Consider the following 18,665-nt stretch of genomic DNA (forward strand, 5'->3'; position numbering starts at 1 on the left):
GGAGGAGATTAGAAAGAAGACAAAAAGTGAAGTGCTTCAAACAGTTGATGACCCAGAGAGAATATAAATTTCAAATGACCATAATACAGATTCTCCAAAACAGAAAGAAGCATTTTAAAAAAGAAATAGTTTGAAATAATGTGTAGAGAAAAATGCTTAAAAATATTAAGAGATGGGTAAATGGGTATAGCTGAAAAGTGTCATAGAAGTTGGGGTATTAGGCTAAGAAAGTTTGATAGAAGACACAAGGAAGGGATGAAAAAAGTACAGACATACGGAAAATATTCATATGACAGAAGTAAATGTCTTTTGGACATAAAATCACATGTTGGTCATATAATGTCCCTTTGATAATATTCATGCATTCAGTTATTTTTTTTTAATGGCTCAGCAGTTAAGAACACTGACTGTTCTTGCAGAAGACCCGGATTCAAATCCCAGCACCCACATGGCAGCTAACAACTGCCGTAACTCCAGTTCCAGGGGATCCGACAGTCACTTCTGTCTTCTGCGGGCATTGTACAACACAGGTGTACTTACCTACATACAGGCAATACACACATACACATAAAATAAAATAAATACATATGTATATATTTTATTTAGTTATTTTAGTTTATGTGTATGAGTGTATTGCCTGCATGTAGAAGATGACAGATTCCCTGGAACTGGAGTTATGAATGGTTGTTAGCCACCATTGGGTACTGGGAATTGAACCTGGAACCTCTGGAAGAACAACAAGAGTTCTTAAATCTCTGAGCCATCTCTCCAGCCCCCATTCAGTTATTATTTTTTGATAGGAAATATAAGTGGGTTTTTCATATTTGTAACCATTCTAGAATCAGATCTCTGGGGATTGAGGGTGTAGTTCTGTGGTAGTAGATACCTTGTCTTAACATGCTCAATGCTTTTGGTTCACTATCTAGCACTAGAAAGAAAAAAGGTGAAAACATAGCTGTGACTAGAATGTTCTCTTTCTATCATTTTCTCCATCACATCTTCATAAGAATGTATTTGCTTACTAGTATACATTGCCAGTATTTGGTAGTATTTTTTAAATCTTTAGCTATTTGATAGGTGCTAAACATTAATATTTTTACCTTTACCTCTTAAGTATTTGCAAAATTCACCATTTTTTTCATATAATTACTAGTCATTTGTAATTTCTCCTTTCTAAATTTTCTGTTCATATCCATGCCTTTTTTTCCGTCATAGAGTTTGTTTTTGGTCTGAGCCCATATAGTAAAGATTTCACATACTCTTTTTTTTTTTTTTTTTGGTTTTTTTTGAAACAGGGTCCCCCTGTAACCCCAGCTGCCCTTTGTAGACCAGGCTGGCCTTGAACTCACAGAGATCTGCCTGCCTCTGCCTCCTGAGTGCTGGGACTAAAGGCATGTGCCACCATGCCTGGCTTCACATATTCTTCACAACTCTTAAACCATCTTTATATTTATAAATGAGTGTAAATATAAACAAAGCCCATAAAAGAGATTGCTGAGTTATAGGACCTTTAATAAATGGCGTGCTGGATAGCTTTAGTGTCAACTTGACACACCTGGGTTGAGGAAGCCTCAATTAGGGAATTGCCTCCATAGGAATGGCCTGTGGCCATGTCTGTGGGGCATCTTCTTGATTGTTGAGTGATGCGGGAGGTCCAGCCCACTGTGGGTGGTGCCACCCCTGGGCAGGTGGGCCTGGGCAGGCTGAGCAGGGGCCAGGAGAGCAAGTGAGAAAGCAGTGTTCCTCCATGGCCTGTGCTCCAGCTCCTGCCTCCAGGTTCCTGCCCTGAGTTCCTACCTTGGACTCCCTGATGAGCTATGATCCAGGAGATGTAAGACAAATAAACCCTTTCCTCCCCAAGTTGGTGGTGTCAGAGTGTTTTGTCACAGCAATGGTGAAAGAAGCTAGAACAAGTGGCCTGTTTGTAAGTTACAAAAAGGATAAAGAACAAGAAGTTCTCATTTCTTAAGTTCTCAGCACAACAGAAACTACTTTTCCTTAGCTACAAACTATTTTAGGTAAGCAGGTAGGTAAACTCTTATTTCAGAAAAAAAAAGCCCATATAATGCCCTTTTCCTGTTGGACCTTTCTAAGTGCAGAACAGCAGATTAATTTCTATAAAAACTAAAAAATTTGATTCAACTAAAGATTATAATTGAAAATTAATATAGTGGCCGAGTAACTTTAAAAAAATATTTTATTTTATGTCTATGCATGTATTGCCTGCATGTAGGTAAGTGCACTCATGTCATGCAGTGCCCGTGAGGACAGAAGAGGCTGTCAGATCCCCTGGAACTGGAGTTATGGACAGTTGTTAGCTGCCATGTGGGTGGTGGGATTCAAACCCGGGTCTTCTGCAAAAACAGTGTTCTTAACCACTGAGCTATCTCTCCAGCTCCTAGTATCTAACTTTAAAAAAAAATTTTTTTTTATCAGCGCATAGGGTAGGGGTTTATTTACAGAAGAGTGGGCGCCCCACATTTACAGCTACACCATAAAGTTCACACTCAAATACAGATCCTGTGACCTGACAACCACACAAAATGGTGAGAGAGGTGCTTCTTGGTGTTCTCAGGCTTGTATATTCTTTGCCCCTCCTGTATCTAACTTTTTTAGTCCACTATACTGCCTTTTGGTGAAGAAGTTCTAGTAACTTGCAGAACTGTGTCTTGTGTAGTAATTATCACAGCTTAGGAGGTAGTTCAGTTAAATAAATTAGAAAGGCACACCCTCATGTGTATGAGGTAACAGTAAAGGTTTTCCTTTGAAGTCTCCTTTTTAGGCCAAATCTGACTGCAATTCAGTATTTTAAACATTGAATTGGTTAAGATTTAATTCTCATAGAATAGAGACTAAAGAGAATCCAGTTGAACTGTTTTTCTGAATTCTGCCATTTATGATCTCTATACTTGACCACATCTTCAGTCTTTAATCCTTAAAATTGTGTGGGATGAGTACCTATAGGTGGGGCATTTTCCTCTTTTTCTGTTAATTTATTATTTGAAATTAAAGTTGATAGCACTTAAATAAGGTAGGTTTCTTTCTAAATATTGGCTGAATTAAAACATTTGCAAGAAATTTTCAGGTTTTTATAAACCTATTCCCCTGAGATTTTTGGCAGAAAAAGTATGTGAATGGTTTGTATTTGTTTTGCTCTTTTAGGATAATTCAGATGCTTATATTTGAACCTGTTTAGAAAATCTTTGTTTTAATGTAAAGGCTCTTACAGAGTGTAATTTTTATATTCCTGAATTTAAAGTTAATGATGATCTATGCTTATACAAAAATATGAGTATTTTCTTAAGATTTACTGTGAACTGGTCTTAGGCAGTTGGTGATCTTATACTAAAAGCCCTTAACAAACCTAAAATATTTCACTTGTTTTTTCTACTAGTTTTCATACTTTCAGATCTGACAGTTGAGTCTTTAATACAGTTTAAATTATATTTTGTATGGCAAGAAATAGAGGCCTAGTGTTCATTATTTAGCATGTGGGTATCCAATTTCCACATCATTTATTGAAGAGATTGCCCTTTTCTCCAATAAATATTCTTAACATTATTATTGAAAATCAGTTCTCTATAGATACAGGGGTTAAGTTCTGTTTTCTGTTTGTTTTAATGTCAGTACTATACTGTTCTGATTACTGACTGCTGTGACTTAGTAGTAGTCTTGAAGTCATATGGTGTAAATGTTCCAGCTTGGATCCTTTTTACTAAAGATCGCCTTGACTATTTCTTTCTCCTTCCCCTTCCCCCTCCCACTCCCCCTCTGGCTCTCTGTGATTCCAGACAAACTTTGAATTTTTTTTCCTCCTAGTTCTGAAAAGAATGTCATTGATACATTGATAGAGATTGCATTCGATGGGTAAATTCTTGGGTAGTGTGGACATTTTAACAGTATTGATTCTTCAAGTTCATGAAATTCAGATGTCCATTTTGTATGTGTATTCTTTTCCATTTCTTTTTTAAAAGTGGAGATAAGAGGACAATTTGTGGGAGTCTGTTCATTCTTTCTACCACATGGGTTGTAGGCTTGGCAGCAAGCCTTTATCCACTGAGCCATCTCACCACCCCCTTTTCAATTTCTTTCATCAATGATTTGTACTTTTTGTTGAAGAAATTTTTTGATTATTTATTCCTAATCTGAATTGTATTTTGTTTGTAGCCATTAAATGTAAGAGGAATTGTTTACTTGATTTCCTTTTCAGATAATTCACTATTGATGTATAATAACAGTACTGGTTGTTACACATGTCTTTTGTAACTCTGCTTTATTTTTGAGACAGGGTCTCCCTGTAGCCCCAGCTGGCCTGGATTCCTGAATTCACTATGGAGACCAGGCTGGCCCCAAATTCACAGAGATCTGCCTGCCTCTGCTCCCCAAGTGCTGGCATTAAAGACATGTGCCACCACCACGACTGGCTTGCATCTCTGCTGAATTTATTATAATAGTTTCTTGTTGAAGTTTTGGGTGTTTCTTACACATGAGATCATGTCATATGTGAACAGTGTCAATTTGATTTCTTTTCTATGTGCTGTGTTTATATTTTCCTGGTATTTCTGCTCTTAATTTCTTCAGGAATGTCCTGAAGTTCCAGTTTACATTCCCACTAGCAGGGTACAGGAGCTCCCTTCTCCACATCCTAGGCTACATTCATTAACTTTTGGCTTTTTTGTAACAGCCATCCTGAAGGATGTCAAGTGGTATCTCATACTGGTTTTGCCTTGTCTTTCCTCATGATGCTTTTAAGGAAGTATTTATCCATAAATATGTTATGACTGCATTTCTCAGCTTTAAGTCTTTTGCTCCCACAATTACAGTTAGTGCTTCCTATCTTCTTTTTGAATTATTTAAAATTTTTGCTCTTTTTATTTAGATCTGATGCCATTCTCTTTCTTAGGAAGGCTCCCTCCCTCCCTCCCTCCCTCCCTCCCCCCTTTTTTGTCTCTCCCTTCCTCTCCCTTTCCCCCTCTTTCCCACTCTCTCCCCTCTTCCTCTTTTTTTTTTTTTTAATTTGAAAAAATTTATTTGTTTTGAAATAGGGTCTACTTTATAGTCTAGGCTGACCTTTCACTCACAGTCCTCCTGCTGGGTGCTGGGCTACAGGCACATGGCACCACATCCAGTATGGAGAGACCGTTTTCATTTCTCATCGCTTTCTTTGCTCTGGGCTCCTACAGCCCATCGTTTATATGCCTTATAGTGCTTATCACATTTATGCTTATTGCTTCTTTATTTGCCTTCCCCTTCAGACCATTCATCTCTCAAGAACAGAGATTTTTTTGCTTTTCCTTTGTCCTTAGGACCTAGAAAAATGCTTGTCTGGTTTAGAAAGCTTTTTTAGAACATAGAGCCACAGATTAATTCTTGATGGCTATAAGCCTTATACCTAAACCAAGAGCTTGATATATTATAATCAATAATGAATATTAAAATGCTCTTTATTTCTGAAATTGATACCATTTTTGTCTAATCAGATATATCTTGTACAGTCTTCTTCATTTAACACACATGCACACACTTGTTCCCCCCCCCCACATACACATGTGCACACAAAGCAAATTGAAACCCATAAAGGTGAATAACTTAGTGGTAAAATTAGAACTAAAAGCCTATGTCATCTTAATTTTTTTCTGTACTTTTTTTTCTTTTTGTATACCTTACAGCCTGTTCTGGTTAATTGCAATGGTAATTCATTTGTCAATTTGTCACTTAAAATTTAAGGGCAAGATCCTGATACTAGTTTAATATAATACTATCTTTTGCTGGGCTAAGGAGAGGCAGAAGCAGGTAAATCTCTGAGTTCCAGGACCCAGGGTTACATAGTAAGACCTTATCTCAAAAAAAAAAAATTACCTTTCTACTTTTAACTGTGAGAAACCAGTTGCCAACTAGAATACTGAAAAAAAAATTTTTTAATTGGTTAAACAATGACATTTTTCTGTTTTATAGACCTCCGTGAGTGAAAGTCTTCAGAGGGAAGCTGCCAAGAAGCAGGCCATGAAACAGGTAGGGAGAGAAATGAAATAAATGCATTTAGTAAAGTATTTTGGGTCATCTTTCTTTATCAGTTTTGTTTTCTAATACAGAGAATAAAACAATAAGTATATATAGTGAAATAATTTAATTCTGATCCTTGTGTTCTTTTTGGTCTCTTTTGAGGCAGGGTCTCCCTGTAGCCCCAGCTGGCCAGGAACTCACTATGTAGACCAGGCTGACCTTGAACTCACAGAGATCTGCCTGCCTCTGCCTCCCAAGTGCTAGGATTAAAGGTGTGTACCACCACACCTGGCTGATCCTTGTTTTCTTAAGATGTATAAGTTTTTTCTTGATTTATATAGATTGCAGATTTTCTTTATAAGTTTTAAAGGAAAATATAATTAGCTCTTTATTACTGGGTATAGATCAAATCAGCTTTGCTTTCAGGTGACTCCGTAGTTTTGACAGTAGATTGTTTGGCTTATTGTCATTTATTTTTATTAAATTCTACTCAGAACTTGTCAGAAGAAAAAAACTCAATTGCAACCAAAGTGATTTCACAATTGTATAATTATTTAGACTTTGTCTACCAAAAAAGAGGGGAGTATCATATAATTTTTAGGAGACTACTATACCTTAATAGTGCTCCTTCTAAGCACTTTTTTTTTTTTTTTTTCAGTCTTTTTTGAGACAGCGTGTGTCTTTAGCTCCAGCTGGCCTGGAACTTGGTATGTAGACCAGCCTGGCCTTGAACTTAAAGAGATCCGCCTGCCTCTGCCTCCCAAGGGCTGGTATTAAAGGCGTGTGCCACCATGCCCAGCTTCTTCTAAGCACTTTTGACATATATTCATTACCTTTTAAAATTCTCAAAAATTTGCCCATGGTTCTAAATAAGAAAGTATCAGTCACCCCCTTTCATGACACAGCTAGATCTGAACATTTTCTAATTTTGAATTTTATATTAGCGTATCAGATTTTGTTGATGGAGAGCCTAATTGAGAGTGCTGCTCTGCCTCCTGCACGGCCTCGCCTGCCTTGCCCTTCCTTCCTGGACTGCCTTCTGCTTTGTTTCCCACGTGCTTGACTTTTTGTCTTCTGCTTTAATCCCAAACTAACTTTAAAACAAAATTATTTTTGTTGTATGTGTACGAGTGTTTTGCCTGCATGTATGTAAATGTACTCATGTGTGCAATGCCCACAAAGGCCAAAAGAGGAGGTTGGATACCCTGGAACTGGAGTTACGGATGGGTTAGCCACCAAATGGGTGCTAGGAACTGAACCCAGATCCTCTTCATGAGCAGCCAGTGCTCTTAACCATTGAGCCATCTCTCCAGCCCTAAAAATGTTTTTAATTTACTTTTTTTATTTTTAATTACACAGATACATGTATGTGGGTATGTGAGTAAGTGCACATGAATGCAGATGCCCATGGAAACTAGTAATGTTGGATCCCCTAGGAACTGGAGTTAATAGGCAGTTGTAAGCCACCCGATGTGGGTGCTGAGACTTGAACTCTGGTCCTCTGGAAGAGCATAAATTGCTCTTAACCACAGAACCATCTCTCTAGTCCCCAAAGTAACTTTTATCATGAAGAGTGCTAGTTTGATTGGATTTACTAAATGTTAAAACAATAATTAGGAATTCGATACTTTAATAGTCAAACTATTTCTTTCTCCTTGTTTTATATAGAACTAAACTACACAGAGCTGATGAGGACATTATTGTCTTTTTACCCATTTCATTAAGTGTATCTCGATTAAAAGTAACATTTATTAACTCATAAAATGAGCTAATACTATATATGTACTTTGTAAGTTTATTTCTACTTTATTTTTACTTTGTTTGTTTGTTTGTTTTTTGGTGTTTTTGAGACAGGGTCTCGCTGTAGCCCCAGCTGGCCTGGAACTCACAGAGATCCACCTGCCTCTGCCTCCCAAGTGCTGGGATTAAAGGTGTGTGCCACTATGCCTGGCTCTTTTTACTTATTTTATATGTATGTACATGCATACGCGTGTGTGTGTGCGTGTGTGTGTGCGTGCGCACATGTGTGTCTGTTAGCATGTGTGTGGAAGTCAGAGGACAACTTTTAGGGAGTTGGTTCTCTCCTTCTACCTTGTTGAGGCAGCCTTTGTTTCTGCTGTTGTACTTCTATGTAAACCAGACTGGCTTTGATTCACCTGCCTCTGCCTCTTGAGTACTGAGATTAAAGGTGTAAACCACCACGCCTGGCTGTTTCTTTCATTACTATGCTTTTTAGGGGTGTGTGTATATATGCACTTGAGTGCTGGTGTCCATGGAGGCCAGAGGCTTTGGATCCCCCTGGAGCTATAGTTACAGGCAGTTGTGAACCACCAGATGTGGGTGTTGGAAACCAAACTTGGGTCCTCTACAAGAGCAGTATGTGCTCTTCACCTCTGAGCCATCTCTTGAGACCCTTCTTTAATGCATAACATAGCTATGTATGTTTTGTAGTTGGTTCCCTTGTCTGATCTATGTCATTAAAGCATATAGTTACCTCAAAGCACCCCCCTGTATTTTCATAGACAGTATTTTTGTTATTCTCTATAAAATATTTTGTAATTTCCATTGTGATCTCATTTGACCCTGTAATTATTTTATTTTTTGTTACAGTACTAGGGGTCAAACTCAGGGCCTTACATATGCTGGACAAGCTCTCTGCCACTGAGGCATACCCCACATGCTACTGATTTCTAGCATAATTGTTTTGTGTTCCAAGACCTTGCACTGTTACACCATGCCTTTAAAAGGCATGTGCTGACATTTACTTCATGGTTCAGTGTGTGGTAAATTTTTGTAAATATTCTCTGTGCATGTTCTATATGAACCCTCTGGGTCAAGTATACATTTATGCTGATTTTTTTTTTTTTTTGCCTTATTGCTGGAAGACATATACTAAAATCTCTGGGTATGGTTGTAGATTAGTTATCTGTTGAGTTTTTGCTTTATATATTTTGAGATACAAGTTAATGATACTGCTTAAGTATACCCCTTGGCTCTCCTTATCATACATACAAAGGCATATCTTAACTTTTTTTTCACATGAAAACAATGTTAGCATTTAATGTTTTTGGTCTTTTTGAGACAGGGTCTCCAGCCGTCCTGGAACTCACTATGTAGACCAGGCTGGCCTTGAACTCACAGAGATCTGCCTGCCTCTGCCTCGCAAGTGCTGGGACTATAGGCGTGCGCCACCATGCCCGGATTATATGTTAACTTTTTTAAAAGCCTTCAGTCTACCTTTTTCCCTTGCCCTCTTTTTTGAGACCAGGGTCTCATGTATGTAGTCCAGGCTGACCTCAAACTGTGTAGCCTGGCCTGGTCATCTTAGACTCCTGATCCTCTTGCCTCCACTTCCTGAGTGCTGAGATTATATGTTCCACCACTTCTAGCTGTTTGTTATTGTAGTTTATAGTGATGGCTGTATATTATTTCTAAATACCATTTTAACCTATTTGGATTCTTCAGCTGTTTTGGGGGAGGGAACAGCAGTGCCAGTTCACTATCTAGGCATGAAAATCATTGGTTTTCTAAATACTGAGAGGTACAGGACAGAATTCTTGGTATTTTTAACAGCATTACAAAGAAAAGTTTTTCATTTAGCATGTGCATTATTCTAGATTTTAAAGGCTTAGTGTAGAAACCTAAGACGGACTGGGGATGCAATGTAACTCCATGGTAGTGTGTTTACTTAGCATGTGTAAGGTCCTAGGTTCAATCCCTGCTACTGCAAAGAAACCTGAAAATATCGGGTAGATTCTTTTGAATGATTATAATCTTACCCTTTCACTTAAAAAAGACCACTCTTAAAACATGGGTACACTTACCTACATGCAGGCATAACACTCATACACATAATATAAAAATAATAAAACATTAAAAAAAATTTTTTTTTTTGTCTTTTTGAGACAGGGTCTCCCTGTAGCTCCAGCTATCCTGGAACTCACTATGTAGACCAGGCTGGCCTTGAATTCACAGAGATCCGCCTGCTTCTGCCTCCCAAGTGCTGGGATTAAAGGGGTGCGCCACCATGCCCGGCCCAAAAATTTTTTTTTAAAAAAACCAAAAAACCCTAATTTTAAAATGGCTCCCACTTGAATGCTGTGCGTAGAACATTTTTCAATACTAGGAACTTTTATTAATTAATTCCTGTGATCATACATTTGAAAAATAAAGTTTTATTTAGAAATCTAACTAATGAAATATAATATGAAAGTTACTTTACTATATAAACATCTCAAAACCAGCGTTACATATTTCTCAGCTGTATCTTTGACTTTTTTGAACTTTTTTTTTTTTTCCTGTCTTTTTGAGACAGGGTCTCCCTGTAGCCCCAGAACTCTTTCTGAACCTTTAATGTGGGTAATTATATATAAGTGAATAATGATCATAATTAATGTTTGTTAAACACCTATACCCTCTCAGACTCTTACTTTAGAGTTTTAAGTTTATTCAGTTCATCACAGTTTAGAAGATAGAGTGTCATCATTCCTTTAGGTGAGGAGAATTAAAGCACAGAACAATTTAGACAAGCTTGCCAAGTGGTAAGTATGGAGCCAGGAAGCAAGCACAGGTACTCTAGCTGTAGACTTCACATTCATATTTCCTGTCTGAAATGTGATTGGCATAGTTTTTAGAATATATTTCCAATTCATGAACCTTTATTTAAAAAAAAAAAAATACATGGACTTTTGGTAGTATCTGTTGGCTGCTTGTATTTTTGAAACATAGTTACTTTTTTTTTTAAAGACCAAACTGGAAATTCAGAAAGCTCTTGCAGAAGATTCCACTGTGTATGAGTATGACAGTATTTATGATGAAATGCAGAAAAAAAAGGAAGAAAGTAATCCCACACTGCTTTTGGGAACCAAAGATCGAAAGGTTAGTAGCTGGAATACAACTTTCTTTGATCTTGACAAGAATTTCTTTTCTTATTTTAAGAATAATTTTAGTAAAAATTTACTAAATTCTTAGTGATAAGTTCTTAGTTCTGTATTATAGATTTTATTTTTAGATTCCAGGTTTTAACAGGATCCAAGTGAATTATTCAATAATTGGGGGGGGGTTGCCTTAAAACCTTTGCAAGTAATTTTTTGAAAAATTCCTGTAGCAATTGTATGTACCAGATTTGTACTACTTCTGGCCTGTTTTTTGATTCATTCATTTGTTGAATTAAAATACCAATTAGTAAGCTGGGCGTGGTGGTGCACACCTTGGGAGGCAGAGGCAGGTAGATGGATCTCTGTGAGTTCAAGGCCAGCCTGGTCTACATAGTGAGTTCTAAGACAGCTGGGGCTACAGGGAGACCCTGTCTCAAGAAGACAAAAAAATAAATAAATAAAAATAAATTCTAAAGCAGCAGTGAACACAGTCCCTAAAATTAAAAAAAAAAAAAAAAAGAATACCAATTAGAGGGCTGGAGAGATGGCTCAGCAGTTAAGAACACTGGTTGTTCTTGCAGAAGACCTGGGTTCAAGTCCCAGCACCCACATGGCAGCTAACGGCTGTCTGTAGCTCCAGTTCCAGGGGATCCAATGGCCTCTTCTGTCTTCCGTGGGCATTGCACGACATGGATGCGCTTGCCTACACGCAGGCAATACATAAAATAAAAATAATAATAAAATATTTTTAAAAATAAATAAAAAAGAATACCAATCAGACCACCGGGTGTGATGGCACACACCTTTAATCCCAGCACTGGAGGCAGAGGCAGGTGGATTTCTGTGAGTTCAGCCTGGTCTACATAGTGAGTTCTAGGACAGCTGGGGCTACAGGGAAACCCTGTCTCAAAAAAAAACCAAAAACAATTAGAGTCAGGCATAGTGACATAAATCATTGGGAGACTGAGACGGGAGGATCATTTCAGAGCCATCCTTGGCTACATAGCAAGTTTAAGGCCAACCTGGACTATATGAGACCCTATTTCAAAAAAACAAAAACAAATAAAAAATAATACCAGTTAGGAGCATGGTGGCTCACAAGTAATCCTGGTACTCAGGAAGCTGAGGCAAGAATATTGCTATGAGTTCAAGGCCAGCCTGAGCTACATAGCATGCCTCTTTACCCCCAAAAAAAGAAAGGAAAAAGAATAGTAGTAGGGTGAGTAAAATACTAGGAAAGTTTTTCTCTTTGGGGCTCGGGGAGTTGTTAAGACAGGTTTTTTATAGCTCTTGCTGGCCTTGAACTCAGTATTGTACTGAGGTGGCCTTGAACTTGCTGTGATTCTCCTGCCTCAGTCTCCCGTGGATTACAGGTGTGTGCTGCTACGCCTGCTGCTACCCTAAAGTTTTAGTGAAAACAGTTTCAGTATTAATCTTGCTAATAAATTTATTTTTAGTTCTGAAAAGAAGACAAACTATTTAGATTAGCTATTTCTATCTTAATGAGTATCATTTTTTACTCTTAAATAACTTTATTTTTCCCTAGCCCAAATATATTCACAACTTACTAAAAGCAGTTGAGATCAGAAAAAAGGAACAGGAAAAAAGAATGGAAAAGAAAATACAGAGAGAACGAGAAATGGAAAAAGGAGAATTTGATGATAAAGAGGCATTTGTGACATCTGCTTATAAAAAGAAGCTTCAGGAGAGAGCTGAAGAGGAAGAAAGAGAAAAGAAGGCTGCTGCCCTAGAAGGTGGGAGAGGGGGGCTGCTCTGCAGCCAGCTACATGCTGCCACTGGACTTGGAGTTGTAGTATTGTGACTATAACTTATATATGTGAATTCAAGATGTTATGTGTCGTTATGTAGTAGAGTCAGCATTAACCAAAGACAGCCGAATTCTGCTGAATATTATTTCTGTTGGGCTTTTCATTTAGTTCTTATTTTATAACTTTAAGCTATAATCATTGCAAACCATTGTCTTAGAATATGATTCCAATTGTAAAAATATGTTATAACATTCCATTTGTCAGAAACAAGCATGACTTTAAACCCTAAGTATGTATTCTAGGATGAGAAATGAGTCATACACTCTAGAAACATCCACTGGACAGTTAGAATATCATTAGTAGGAAGAAGAATAAAGATGTTCAGGGGCTAAAGAATATCTTAGGGATTTACTTGAATGCTCTCTATTCTTGGTCAGTTTCTCAAGATCTGATATAATATATACTTATGAATAATTTAGTTGGCAAATGTTCTTCAACTTTAAGTGAAGGAAAACTAAATCTGTAAGAGTGTATTGGGGCCAGTGAGGTAGCTTAACAGGTAAAGGCACTTGCTGCCAAGCCTGATGACTTGAGTTTGATCCGTGGGACCTACATGGAGGAAGGGGAGAGCCAAATCCCACAAGTTGTCCGCTGACCTCCACATGCACTAATTAAACAACATTGAAAAATTACATTTAAGCATGTTTTCATATACAGCACAAGGAGCAAACTTGCTGTGAAGGGCCAGGTGGTAAATATTTTAGCCTTTTTGTATTTCTTTTTTATGGTATTGTGAATTTAACCCAGGGCCTTGTACATGCTAAACAATCTACCATTGAGCAACATCCTCAGCTGTACTTTTTATACTTGTGATCACTGCTCGATTTTGCCCTGTGGTACAAAAGCAACCATGGATAATAAATATACATATGAGTAGTCAACAGGTCAAATTTGGTCTGCAGGATATAGTTTATTAACTCCTCATCTAGAGAATGGTTTATACAGCTAAATGATCTGTACTGTACATATGTAAAATGAACCTGCATTGTGCCTTGCTGAATACTGAATTATCTTCCCTTTTGTTTTGCTTTCCCTCTTAGCGTGTTTGGATGTAACCAAGCAGAAAGATCTCAGTGGATTTTATAGGCACCTATTAAATCAAGCAGTTGGTGAAGAGGAAGTACCTAAGTGCAGCTTTCGTGAAGCCAGGTGAGAGATGGCAAGGGACTATTTAGAAGGAGGATATCATTGATAATCTGGTTGTGAGATTTGGGAGTCATTTTAATCTTCTAAAAGGTAGATGGTAACAGCATTTGATATTATACTGTCAGTCTTTATGACCTAATTGAATGGGTAAGTATGCATTTGCAGTTTTTAAATTTAAAAAACCTGAAGATTTTTCATAAGACTCCAAAAAGTGCCAGATTTTTGGTTTTTACTTTTTTGTTTTTTGAGACAGAGTCTCCCTGTAGCCCCAGCTGACATGGAACTCAGAGATCTGCCTGCCTCTGCCTCCCAAGTGCTGGGATTAAAGGCATGCACCACCATGCTTTTTTTTTTTTTTTTAATTTATGTGTTACAAATTTTTTCCTTTATGGATGTAAGTGCCACCCATACATGCAGTGCCCATAGAGGTCAGAAGAGGGCGTTGGATCCCCTGGAACTGGAGTTATAGTTGGTTGTTAGCCACCATGTGGGTGCTGGGAACTGAACACTGCAAGAGCAGCCAGTGCTCTTAACTGAGCCCTCTCTCCAGCCCCTCACATAGATATTTAAATTAAAAGTAAATAAAAATCGAAAATTTTAATCTTAAGTAGCTACAGCTCAAGTACTCTGCTGCCATTTTTTACTAGTGACTGCCATTCTGAACAGCTCAAATTTACATACTACCTTTTTTTACTACTACCTTTTCTATAGACATTTCTGTTACATTTCTGGTCTGGAAAGCAAAGGATTGAAATATTTTTAAATATAATTGTAAGGTATTATAGGAATAGTAAAATAATTATGCCATATGTGTGTGACAATGTAGAAAGGAGAATTTGTTGAAGAGATATGACTTAGTTTTATAGCACTTTACTAGCATGTTTAAAAACTACATTTGATCCTCCAGCACAGGGGGAAAAATAACACAGGGAGAATTTGTCCCAAACAAGTATCTAAGCAACTGTTTTGAAAAGAAAAAGGGTAGGAGAAGTGAGAAATGGGAGAATAGACTTAACCATGCAGAAGGGAAAACCCAAACTAGAAGGTTTTGAAAAGTATACATCCCTAAGACAGTATATGAAGATTGAGCTTTTGAATGGAAATCATAATATATTCAAATTTTCTTTCTGTGAGTTTCATCTGGAATAGTATCAAGCTATCCATGAAACCAATTAACTACATGGTTGTACTTCTCAATCTACTGATCAAGTTACTATGAGTGGGTCTTTTAGTCAAAATACTCATGTGAGCAATTTCCTAGAGAACCAAAGTGTTATACTATTAGCGTGAATAGTAAGAGATTACTAAGAATTCATGTGTGAGAGTATTATCAATAACTTAATCACACATAGCTAGAAAAATGTAGGTGATAGTAATAATATTAATGTTGTTGATGCCAGAAAGATTCATAATTCAGAAAGATTCACAATTTTCTGTTTTGTTGTGATGGGTACCAAGATACTATATCAGGTTGTTAGTGCCTTACTAATTAGTTTAATTAGTAATATTTAGAATTAGATTTGGTACTATTTTCTGTACAAAAATTATCTTTGTATATTTCAGGACCTTTTTTTTTTAAAGAAAAAGCTAATAGTCGCAATTTGAATTTCGGAGATTATAGTCGCAATTTGAATTTCAGAGATTTAGAATAAATCTAACTTTTCCCATTTGTACAGCCCTAGCCGAGAGAGAGAGAGAGAGAGAGAGAATGAGAGAGAGAGATTGTACAGACCCCCTCCTGAAGATTCTGATGGTCTAGTTAGTGAAGGCATCAACATCTTTTTACATTTGGATGATAAACAGCATATATAATTAAATTTGTATTGAGTAAAGTATTAAGAAAATTTACATGAATACTTTATTTGCTTTCCACAATTAATAAGGTAGCATTTTTATGTCTATAATTTTTTTAAAGATGTGGAATAAAAGAAGAGAAGCCCAGGGGTTACTCTGATGAAGTAGATTCAGAGAACAGAATACCACAGCAGAACCGCATTCTCCAGCCTGGTGTAGAAGAGGAAGAGAACCCAGACGCTGACAGTGATTTCGATGATAAGAGCAGTGAAGATGATGAAAGGGGAAGAAATAAAGTGAACTACAGAAGGGAAGAGGTCACAGGAACCTCCGAGAAATACTCCAAGCATCACAAGAATGAAAACCACTCACGATCATCTAGTGAAGAAAGAGGACATGGTGCCAAGCACCATAACAGAAGTTCCAAATCAAGAGGATACGAGAAAAAGGAAGGTCAGCACCAGGACAGGCAATCCAGAGACAAGGAGAACTATTACACAGATCGTGACCACCGAAAAGAAAAGGATTCTCATAAACACAAAGAGACTGATCATAAAGACCACAGGAAGAGGCATGCACCAGAGGATAAACTGAGGGGAAGAGTCAAGAAAGAAAGACAGGACAGAGAATGGAAAAAAGAGAAGTCCTCCTCCAGAGAACAAGAAAGGGACAGACCACAAAGCACCCATGAGCGATGCAGTGAGAAAGGGGCCGAGAAGGGTGAGCAAAGCAGAGCAAAAGGGGAGCATCTAAAAGGAAGGAAGGAATGCTGTGACAGCAGCGGTAAATACAGAGACAGAGAAAAACAAGTTAATATTCAGACGGCAGACAGAAATGGAGACAGGTCAGAAAGCAGCCCAAGGTCTAAAGCAAAGAATGAGTTTCTTAACCAGGAAAGAGCCAACAGAGTGAGAAACATGGAGAAGGACAAAGACAGACACCAAGAGAAACCCTCTAGTTCTGAGACATCACTGGGCACAAAACATAGACTCACAGAGGAAAGGAAAGAAAAGGGCAAAGAACAGGAGAGAGCGCCCGAGGCAGTGAGCAAATTTGCAAAGCGCAACAGTGAGGAAACGGTGATGTCAGCCAGAGACAGGTACCTGGCCAGGCAGATGGCACGGATTAATGCAAAGACATATATTGAGAAAGAAGATGATTAATAGCTGCCCCATCAGATCCATGGAAGCTTAGAGCATTGTAACATCTGGAACTTGAATTGGGAAAGCATAAAATATGGTGTTAACAGTGACTGGAGGGTATTTTTAAAGTGTATTTTATTTAGGTTTAAGTCGGAGTTGGTCCTTTCATCTTAGATATTTGGTTGGATTTATAAAATATTTCCTTATTAAAAACACTTTCTTGATTTAACCATAAGAATATGTTAAATCTTCCTATGATGCTTTGTGAGCAGAATTGGCTTCATTATAACCATTAAAAACAAACAACTCTTCTAATAATGTTACTTTGGGTTTTTAAATTTTTTTGTTAAGTTTTGCTTTTGTTTAGGGACTTGATTGGGGATGGGGGCATTGCTTTTGTTTTTGAGATAGGGTTGTACTCTGTTGCCCAGGCTAGCCTACAACTCCTGTGCTCAAGCACTTCTGTCTCAGCCTCCCAAGTGCTACAACTCCAGGCACATCACACCATATCCAGTTTATAATGCTTCTCTTGTTGCAGGAGCCATTTTAAAAATAAATAATATCTTTCAGATTAAAACAGTTTAAAAAGAGAAAATGGTTTATTTTCTGAACTTTGTGTTAAAATGTAGATCATGCATGTTGTCTAACCTTTCAGCCCACAAAATACTTGGCTTAAATCAAAAAAGATAGTGATGGCTTGTGCATTTAATTCATGATTTACTTAGTTTTAAAAGTAATTTCAGGGATGAGTACTTGACTTAGTAGTAGAGCCACAACTCAAGGCAGGTAGATTCTGGAATTATTAGAACTTACTTAAAGAGATGTTTTCTACTAGCATTTCAGACTTTGTAGATGAGGTAAGCCTGGATTGCCTTAGGTGAGCCTGACAGAGTGCCTGCCTGGCTGACAAAACCCACAAACAAAAGCTGAAAGGATCGATGGAGAGGAGCATAAGACCTGAGTGTTTTAGAATCTGCCACTAGTGAGGGTTGTTTGCTTGTTTGTCTTTTAAGATATTTAAACCAGTATTTTTCCTTTTTCTCTTAAGTTGGTTTGAATTAAACTGCCACTGCAACCAAAAAAGCCCTATTTGACACATGGTTCCACTTAGGATGGTTTCATGCCAAGAATTATCAGAACACTTTAACAAAAATTTTTTTATGAGTCTTTTGCTGGCATGCATATAAGTGCACCACATGTATAAAGTGCCTGCCAAGGCCAGAAGAGGGTGTGGGATACCCTAGAACTGGAGTTACTGATAGTTGATGACTGCCAGGTCGGTGCTAGGAACCAAACCCATGTCATCTGCGAGAACAGCCAGTGCTCTTAACTGCGGAGCCATCTCCAACCCTGAATTATTTTAACAAACTTTTATCATAGTATAACATACATGGAGGAAAGTACACCTGTACAACTTAATAGGTTTACAGAAAATACGTATTTGAAAAGGAACGTTACTTATTCCACAGAAGATCCCTCAACCTCTTCCTAGCCTGCTTTCCCTCTCCCTGACTTCTAACACTAAATTAGTTTTGCTTGTTTTCAAAGTTCTTTAGCATTTTTAATTCATTTTTCTAAATTTTTGAAGTTTTTATGCATTTGAGTGTTTTGCCTGGTGGTATGTAAGTACAACCATGTTGTGCAATACCCACGGAGGCCAGAAGAGGGTGTCACATCCCCTGGAACTAGAGTTATGAATGGTTGTTAGCTGCCATGTGGGTGCTGGAAACCAAACCTGGGTCCTCTGCAAGAGCAGCCAGAGCTAAACACTGAGCCATCTCTCCAGCCCCAGTTCTTCAATGTTTATCCATTCTTTTGTTGATGGATGCTGGATGATTTGTTGTTTGAAGTTATGAATAATGCTTTTTGAATGT

The 18,665-nt window shown here is 37.7% G+C and overlaps 1 protein-coding gene across 2 annotated transcripts in view; it reads left to right on the forward strand.

The window, feature by feature from the left end:
- Nucleotides 1-17,114, forward strand: part of Nsrp1 (nuclear speckle splicing regulatory protein 1) — a 37,964-nt gene extending 20,850 nt beyond the window's left edge. For both annotated transcript variants that reach the window (XM_008828732.3, XM_029561429.1), the window contains 5 exons: nt 5,956-6,012; nt 10,750-10,881; nt 12,427-12,634; nt 13,750-13,858; nt 15,771-17,114. In XM_008828732.3, coding sequence (XP_008826954.1) covers nt 5,956-6,012; nt 10,750-10,881; nt 12,427-12,634; nt 13,750-13,858; nt 15,771-16,812 — 1,548 coding nt within the window. In that variant the 3' untranslated portion in view covers nt 16,813-17,114. The remainder of the gene's footprint in view (nt 1-5,955; nt 6,013-10,749; nt 10,882-12,426; nt 12,635-13,749; nt 13,859-15,770) is intronic.
- The last annotated feature ends 1,551 nt before the right edge of the window (nt 17,115-18,665 follow it).

The sequence above is a fragment of the Nannospalax galili genome, unplaced genomic scaffold (genome assembly GCF_000622305.1).
Source record: "Nannospalax galili isolate Female #2095 unplaced genomic scaffold, S.galili_v1.0 scaffold212, whole genome shotgun sequence".
Taxonomy (NCBI): domain Eukaryota; kingdom Metazoa; phylum Chordata; class Mammalia; order Rodentia; family Spalacidae; genus Nannospalax; species Nannospalax galili.